Raw genomic sequence first — 9,109 nt, forward strand, 5'->3', positions numbered from 1 at the left:
TTTCAGATCTAGAATTTTCGGAACATTTGTTGTAAAATTTCTTGCTTGCCTGTCTCTCCTAGGATTTTCGAACATCTAAGAAATGGTGTAACTGCCCTTTTTTAACGGATTTTTACCCTAAAAAGGTCATATAGAATTTTCGGGAGCCTTTTTTCTGGCTGAAATTTTCGAAAAGGTCAGTTTTGATCCCTATATTTTTCGGATCACTACTTCAGCTAGGAAATCCGAACAGATGAAAAATTTTGGGGGGATAAAAATATGCCTATATCTATACGTTTAACAATGCTATGTTTAAGTGGTTTTGAACTATTTTCTCGTTGGGTGCCCCTGATATAGTCGGAAGCTTCAACAACTTCACATAAGGTCGTTAGAAATTCGTTTAAGTACCACTTACAAGTTAGGCAACGTCTACTTTACTTAGCTTTACTTACTGACCCAAAGACGAATATTTCCTCTCAAAAGCAAGTAGAAAGAGATATTTGAAAAGTGTTATTTTGCATAGTGTGTACTGAGCCAGTCGGCCATGCAGCACATCAAGGACCTGATTACAACTGTTACAATAGTATTCGTAGTGCGGTTTTCCATGATTTTAGCCGATAGGAAGTGCTGTCACAGTCGATTTGATTTTATATTGCTACTCAATGCGATACAATTTGCTCGAGTAGGCGAGTGCTTTTGGGAGTTACCCCTTATATTGGCCTGACAGGGTGTATCTGCCCCAAAGCGGTGTTTTTACAGGCTTCATTTTAATACAAAAATAAAAAGGGTAGGGATTTCTCGAGTTAATGTGCAAGAAGCCAGGGTACGCCGTGTTACTATTTATCTAAACTGACCCTCCTTGTTTGTTGGTTAACATTTCGTCCGATTGAATTGTGTCTGATGATTTCTCTTGGTATCCTTCATTAGGGAGCTTAAATAACAATGACGGCGACGGCTGCGAAAACGTCAGTTAAAAAGTGAATTCGCGCTGCTTCAAACTTTACCATGCTTATTTCATCACGTTTACTTCGTCAAATGTTGGCAAATGTTTTTGAAGTTGAATTCTAAAGGACTGTATCAAAATTCAGGAAAAGAAAAAGAAAGTTGTTGTCTTGTATTTCCGTCCTCGACAAAACTCGTGAATTTAGGCACTTTCACGTAATATATCAAACATGAGATGCAGTGTTTCATCATCAGATGAAACACCGAGAAGAGAGTTGAAAATACGACGCGCAGCGGAGTATTTTTGACGAACTTCGAGGTGTTTCATCTGGTGATGAAACACTGTGTCGAATGTTTGATATTTCTTCTCAAACAAAATCATTTTTGAAGGAGAAATTAAGGATGCAAATACTAAGCAGTGTTTCATCCGATTTCCAAACACTCATTAAACATTAATTTCCTTTGTATTTTCTTAATGAATTATTAATGAGTTTGAGAAGTTGTATTCATCTCACGAGGGCAAAGAAATATATAAAAAATGCTTGATGCAAGTGCAAAGTTGTTGTTTTGCTAATCTAAACCTTTTGCTTTTTTGCCGTTCTCGTTGCCTTCGCTGTCAGCGTTGCTTAAGCTCCCTATTATCTTCATTCCAAGGAAACGTTAAAGTAGAAGGACGCAGTGTTCTTTACTTTAAAAGTAAAATAGGTTCCATTTTCCAATGGAAGGTAAGAAAGAAGGTTATAATCGTTATCTAAGTGAGAATCGCCTGACGGACACCAAAGAACGATGTTCAACATCTTAACTGTAACTTACGAACAATTTAAACTGAACATACGTTAGGTCGTTCGAGTAAGTTTGCCCAAAAATAAATCAGTGATAGATCACGCCAAGTTCCCCAGTAGCAGGCGTTAGAGTTTGTTGCCCCCGCCTTCAGCAATGTAATGCGACGTTAGTGTCTTCCATAACTTTACTGGCCTGGACAGGCTTATAAGCTCATGGCCAAGCCTGTTCCAGGCTCCGCGATGGTGGTGGAAAGTCGTTCAGTAATAAGAAATGCGAAAAACGCGCGGGGGCCTTTCCCAAGTCGTGCTCGTCTTATTTTCGCTTTGCTCCTTTTAATACGCTCCCACTATACTATCTGAGAGCCTGGCACAGGCTACTCATGGCCCTGAAGAATGATTCAAAATTATATCATAATAAATTGTGGCGTTGTTTTATTTGACCACTCCTCAATGAAAATTACACAAGTCACGCTCCTCCTGACCATGTTTATGTTATACATTGTACCAGGGCGCCCTGGTTATACGCTTTCGCTTTGCACGCACCGCGGGCCCTCAGTTACGGGATCACGTGGTCAAATCAGCGGCACGCATCGCTGGCGTTACGCTTTCCCAAGCAATCAATCCTCCGCCATCTTGTATTCTCTTTCCTTTTGCGCCTGTCGAAAAACATACTGTACTCAATTATTTTTTACTGTAAATCGCTCTCCAGCCATTCGAGGATATAAGAAATCGTTAGGTGCTTATATTTGAAGTCTAAAGCCGGGGAAATATTTGAAAAGCTTGAGGGAAGCGAATTGTTTACATGACGAGGAAAGACAGCTGAGCCAGATGACAGATATGTGGAGCGAACAATCCACAGAACAAGACAGTAATCCCACTCTGATCCTAGAAAACACAATTCTAGGTAGTGGAGAGGAGCAGGTAATCGTAAAATTATTGACTACGAACACTTCTGTTTCGTCAAATGGAAGCGAAGTTTTTACCAAACTGTTGACGGGATCTTCTGCTGGCGCAGCTGCGGGAAGCACCGGGAAATTTCTTAGCGGTGCACAAGCTCAAGGATTACGTAAAATTGAGCCGAAGCCTGCAGACTCGGGAAACGAGAGTGAGAAGTTGGTTGAAGGTGATGGTGAGGGCAGTCCCTTTGGAAGGTAATGGCAAATTTTCCCATTTCATACACTGCCTAAGTTTCTAATTTTTATTCAGACTCGTAATATTAAAAGCACGCACAGATAAAGAGTAAAATTGGCTGTATTTGCTTTTATCCAACTAAAGGATTTCATCAACAGGCTAGTGCTCTTGACTTTGCCAAGTCCACTGGTTGATCTAATTAAAAGTTATGCAACAGTATAGTATTTCACAAGTCAGCTGATACAGTGATACTCTTTTTATCACTATTGAGGCTGTATAACCTGAACTGTTACACCAACTGTATCTAGCTAGAGAGCTGGAGTCAATAAATCATATGAGATACAACGTATGTGTTGTGGTTCAATTTTATCCTTGTTTTAATTTGTGCTTTCTTTTGTTTCAAACTTATTATTACACATTACCGTACCAAAAAACAAAATAAAGAAATTAAACCGAAGATAAAATTGAACCACAGCATACTGTATATGTTGTAGTTAATTTTTTATGTCAGGCAATTTTTGATTTTCTTTTGTTTTTGGGTATGTTATTGTATGCTAATGAAGTTGAAACAAAAGGAAAATAAAAATTACCTGAAATATAAAAATAACTACAACATATACATTTTATTGAAATTCAGTTCAGTATGTGGTCCTTAAATAACATGGTTTTTTTTTCAACTCATAAAGCACTGGTGTATGGTCAAGTTGTCCGAAAGTTATCTCGCTTGGAGTTATGTTGCCTGAAAAACTGAGTTATGTTGCCTGTCATTTTATCATGTTCAACAACATCCTAACATCCTGACACACTTCCTGTTATTGCACTTGTTTCCCTCATTAGGGTTCATCAAATTACACACACTGCCTTTTTCAGCTTACTGCGCTTTTTAGTGACATGCAAACTCTGAAGTTTAAAAGCTAAATTCACAATTGCATTTTTGCTGCTGTCAATCATAATTATGGTCGCAAACGATGAATCCTCAAGCACAACAAAACACAAAAAGGATCAAAATCCACCAATCACATATCACAAGCCATGACCTCTTCAACTTGTTGAAGTAAACTTCTGTTTTCTGAGAGGTCTGCTAAGGTGATTGACGGTAGCAAATAATGTCAAGGTTGGTTGGCTTTTGAACTTTGGTGTTTGCTTGTCATTGAAAACCCCAGTAAACACTTGATGAAATTTCAGACAACATAACTCAGGATTTCAGGTGACATAACCTTGTAACTCTTGTTTTGGGTGACATAGCTTTGGGTGAGATGACTTTTGGGCGACTTGACAGTTACCAAAATACTGGTTGAGTTTTTTCCTCACAAGCTGATGGCTGTTGCTGACATTATTATACTTGAATATTTTAGATTGCTGGACATCAATGCCACAAGAAGAGGTGTCAAAACCTGTCCTCTCTGTACAAACAAAATTGGTAATCGTGCCAAGCAGTGTAAGTATTGTTCTCCTGGCAAACAGAAAAGAAGGTCAAGAAAATCTCAAACAAGTAAAGAACCCAACAATGACAGTGAACAGAGTTCATCTAACGTTGACATGAACATGGTACTGATGGACAGTGAACCTGATATGGCAACATCTCCGATTGGTAACACTGCAGAAGTGTCAGTGTCCTCTACCAGTGATGTTATTTCTAAGAATGTAACAGAAGAAGTTGAGGCTGTTACAGCAGATAATTTTGTACAAGGAACCCAGTCAAGTGTAAATGCTATTGAGGGAATGGAAGCAGAAACATCCCAGCAAAACAGTGGTGTGATTGAGGCTGGGAAGAAGACCTACCACACTAGCCTGCAGGAGTTAATTCAAACTCTTTTGGTGCAAAATCAAAGTAGTAGTTTATATGTCGCACAAGATTCTGAGGAGCAAGCTGATAAGGTAGATACAGAGAATTCAGATGTTAATCAGCAAGAGGAACAGGCTGGTGATGTAGAGGTGAAAGAAGTTAAAGGAAATTCAGTAGGAGCAGTTGGTGCGGTGGGATCTCCTGAAAATGCATATGATGCTAATTCAGTTGCTTTGTTTTTGGGACATCTTGCTCAGCAGAATGGTAAGAAAGCAAGACCCTCTTTAAACATTGCCAGTGACAATGCTGAGCCCAACACAAGCACATCAAGCCCCTTGGGAATTAAAGCAAAGCAGGTTGTTATTGAGGATGATCTGTCAAGTCAAGCAAAGTACAGGAAAATAAGACCCAAGACTATTGATGAGTGCACTATTACAGTAGAAATTCAGCGCAGTGAGGATTGTGCAGTAGAGGAGGAAATTGCTAACACTGTTGGTGAAGTGAAGTCTACAGAATCACAACTCAGGTAGGAAGACTTGCCTTTTATGATCCCAGAAATGACAAATTATCTTTTTTGTGCAAGTGATACTGTCATCTCTCTCTGTAAGTATCACTAACACTGTTGGACTGGCACAAAATAATGTCCACCCTAGCCTACGTTGACGTGGCACCAGTCAAATTTTCAACCTGCTGAAAAATTTGATCCAACATTTTGTAAAAGAAACATCGGGATTAGAAAATTGGGCAGAGATTTGGGTTGGGATGATCGGATTGAAGAACTGCCTATCTTAATGCTGCTCTTCATGCATTTGCTATTGTAATGATCAGGGAAATTTGTTTGAAAATTACAACTCTTCTTCACTTGGTGATCATGTTTAATTACCAACTGATAATAAATGCTGGCCGCTCTGTGGTCTTAGTAATTAAGAAAGAAGACACTTTATTTCAATAGGGTGCATAAATATTACAGTTGTACTGTATTCTGCCCTATGGCCCTATGAAAAAAAATCCTTAAATACTAACAAACTAAGGTAACAGATAATTTAAATATCAAGTTTAAGAAAGCTTAAAAAGTTCTGTCAATAAATTTTAAAGCTCTCAGGCGAGAAGGTAGTTGAATTTACGCATGATTAATAAACATTCTGTCAATAACAATAATAATGTCAAGCTGCCAGGCATGAATTTACACATAATTTTGAACAGAATTAATATGTTTGTACATTCTTTCAGGATGCTTCCTGGAAATGCTACTCGACGAGGTGTAATGCCCTGTCAGAAATGCCAGTGTCTTATTGGTTGTCGTTCCAAGGTGTGTAAGCATTGCAAGTTTTTGTTAAATGAAGCAAATCCACCATTTAGACGCAACCGAAAACTCTTGCGTCAAGCTGTTCAGTTGCAAATTCCATCAAACTCATTTGTCACTGTATTCTCTGTACGGAGAAGCAAAGTGGGTCCAGATCATAGGTGCTTTGTGTGGTGTCAACAAAATGAACCATCCAGCAAGATGAAAGACATGTATTCCTGTGATTATCCTCCGTGTGTGACAGCGATGGATTTAGAGAACAAGCCAGTTTTCTTGTGTGAGCATGCCAAGATTTGCCGGGCGCAAGGATCAATAACCAACTCAAGAGTGCTTGAACTTAATTATGAGAAATTACCAAGTGAATATCTAACTGAGGCAGTTTCAGAATCGTTGAGGGAACTTGACAGACAGTGTAGCAGTAGGGGTGTGCCTCTGGTACAAGGTGTGTCCGACAGAACTTTTGTTGTTGTTGATCAACTACTTCACCCTGATGGAGTAAATAACCTTGCAAGTGATTTTTTGGGGTTTGTCCATGTGCGGTTTGAAAGAAGCAAAGTTGGGAGCCTCTGGCAAACCCAGGTTTACTGTTCTGGAAGACCATGCATCGCGTGGAACCCAGTCTTCAGTTGTATAGCTGGCAAGGGTAACTGCCAGCCATCAGTGGTCCGATCTGTGAACTGCATTCATTATTCAGCGTGTCTGTGGGCAATTACGTCAAATGAGAACCTTGAGTGTGAGTTTAAACTGTATCTTGAGGGTGCAAAAGTGAAATTTATAAGCAGTGATACTGACTGAATGATCTTTAAGGATATTCATGTCCAGCTGTTATTGTTTGAGATGGCCTGTTACCAGAGAATTAACATTAAGGAATCCTAAATAGGGCTGTCACTAGGGGCTGGGGATTTCTCCTGTCTAATTTGGGCATGACCACCTGCTACTTTCATCAAAAACATAAGGAAACAGAAGAAAAAGAATTTCTTAGCTGTTTTATTCCTAACCTTCTAATAAATTACATATAGTAATATGCAGTCAACTCTCTAAGACAGACACCTTTGGTACCACAGGCAGCCCAGACTCTATATGGGAGTTTGTTGGAATTTGGCTTTTGTAACAGAACGTATGAAAATAAACAAAAAACAATCTAAATTACATTTTTTTAAAACAAAATTCACGATAAAAATGACTCAATTTGTGTTTGTGTCGGGTGTTTTACTGTCTCTTCACTTCTAGAGCCATTTGGAAGCCAAGTAAAACACACAACACAAACACAATATTGCAATTTTTTTTCAAAAAATGTAATTTAGATCGTATTTTGTTTATTTTCATACCTTCTCAAGTATAAAGTTCAAATTACAACTTCCAGAGTCCCATATAGAGTCCCATATAGCCACCTTGGTTGGGACCAGCACTAAGTGTCCATTTGGGAGTGATGTCCATCTTATAGAAACAAATGAAAGGAGTAACAAAAGGTAGGGGCCATCTTACCTAGGTGGCCGACCATTAAGAGAGAGTTGGCTGTACTCTGCAGTGTGACAGCCCTGCTTAGCTCCTGCTTCACCAACATCAATAGAGACCTTTAGATTCGAGGACGAGAACGGCTACCAGTACGAGATTTGACTTGAATTTTTTTTCGCCTATTCTCAAAATATAGACTTCCCGGAAAGGTATGTTTTATCATATTTCACAAGAAAAGTTAGCACTGTTACCTTTACTGAAGGAGGTTTCGCGCTTTCCCCATCGCAAAATGATAAAACTTCTAACATTTGATAACTTGTTTTGGCCACCACGACATTCGCGTTAAAACTCGTAGTAGAATGACGATGGCTGCCACATTTTCCCGCCAAAATGACGCTGGTTCAAGCGCATGCACTACTTAGTATTGAGAAAATCTCGTACTCGTAGTCGTACTCGTCTGAGAATCTAAAGCTCTCTATTTTTCTCCTAACAACATCAGCAGATCATCAAGAGTAAAGGTTCTGAGAATTACTAAGTTGATTACCAAAGGTAGAACGCTTTGATCTTAAACCAAATTCTCTCAACTATTCTTAAAAAAAATGTATAGAGATCAGTCTGGAGAATTTGTATGTGGATACTGGGGCTTAAAGGGTTAAGAGATACTGTTCAGCTTACAGGTACATGTAGAGGAGCAAGTTGCTATCTTTTTCTGATAATAATAATAATAATTTTTAAGGTTATCTTGCTTGTATTAACAACATCATCAGCTCTACTTAGTAGCCTAGCCATTTCTCCTGGGCAGGCGGCAGTCTACCCAGGCATATTAAATTCCTGCGCACCTGAAAGTGCCTATCTGTTATGGTCTTTAACTTTCTTATAGCTGGCTTGTATCAGATGCTCGACATCTAAAGCTCAAGTATGTGCAGACCTAAAGATTCTCTTTCATGTAAACCTTAAAGAGCTGTGATAAAAGGAATCGTTTTAAAGACAAACTGTATTACTATTGTTGTAAGTTAAATTAATGCAGGCTGACAAGTGATGCATTTCTAGCCTTCTAACTTTCTTTTGAAAACCTGAATTGAAAAATTCTTAGTTTTACTTTGTTCTTCTTCCTCAACACTGTCCATCTCACTGAGGTGTGATCAACAAACAGTGGAGAAAGAATGAAGGTCTTTGAGGTCAAAGAAAAATGCAAAGTGGACTTGGTATTGTTTAAAAAAGTAAATAACTTTTGTACTATTTAAGGGGGACATGTCAAAAGCCTATGACCTTTGACCCTTTGATTAACAAACTTGCTAAAGAGGGTTCTATGCATCACAGAAAGATAAAGGAGACCACACCATGGACAAATAATAATAAACACTAGAGTAAAGGCAAGCTATGGAACATTTTACAAAGAAAGAAACTTGTTCTTTGTAACTTGTGTAAGAGCTTTAGAATTTAAAAACAAGAATCTTTGAGAATATTGTAAAAAGTTCTTGTAATTTGCAGCTCAGAATTTTTTTCTCCCATGCCTTTGGGTTCCCAAAATATTGTCTTGCATTCTGAACTCAAATCTGAGACTGGAGCAAGTTCATTGTCCCATTTGCAGGAAAGTTGCTTTGTTTGAATTCAGGAAAGAAGAAAAGAAAAGTTTTTTTGCAGTTTTTGCATGTCAGTGGGACCATGACTAACGTTTTAAGAGAAAAGATTATGAGAATGACATGATCACCAAAGGAGGAAAGCTTTTAT

General features: G+C 38.5%; 1 protein-coding gene across 1 annotated transcript; it reads left to right on the forward strand.

Moving 5' to 3' along the window:
- The first annotated feature begins 2,348 nt into the window (after positions 1-2,348).
- On the forward strand, positions 2,349-7,485 carry LOC140943398 (uncharacterized). Its single transcript, XM_073392478.1, has 3 exons — positions 2,349-2,854; positions 4,190-5,146; positions 5,851-7,485. Exons 1-3 carry the CDS (start codon positions 2,532-2,534, stop codon positions 6,716-6,718), a joined length of 2,148 nt encoding a protein of 715 aa, XP_073248579.1. The 5' UTR covers positions 2,349-2,531; the 3' UTR covers positions 6,719-7,485.
- Positions 7,486-9,109: the final 1,624 nt, after the last annotated feature.

Source organism: Porites lutea, chromosome 7 (genome assembly GCF_958299795.1).
Source record: "Porites lutea chromosome 7, jaPorLute2.1, whole genome shotgun sequence".
Taxonomy (NCBI): Eukaryota; Metazoa; Cnidaria; class Anthozoa; order Scleractinia; family Poritidae; genus Porites; species Porites lutea.

Bases quoted from the DNA above. Each gene is read 5' to 3' on its own strand.
- LOC140943398 (XM_073392478.1), top strand. From the start codon at position 2,532: ATGACAGATATGTGGAGCGAACAATCCACAGAACAAGACAGTAATCCC. The intron at 2,855-4,189 runs GTAATGGCAAAT...TGAATATTTTAG, and splicing joins GAGGGCAGTCCCTTTGGAAG to ATTGCTGGACATCAATGCCA. The intron at 5,147-5,850 runs GTAGGAAGACTT...ACATTCTTTCAG, and splicing joins TCTACAGAATCACAACTCAG to GATGCTTCCTGGAAATGCTA.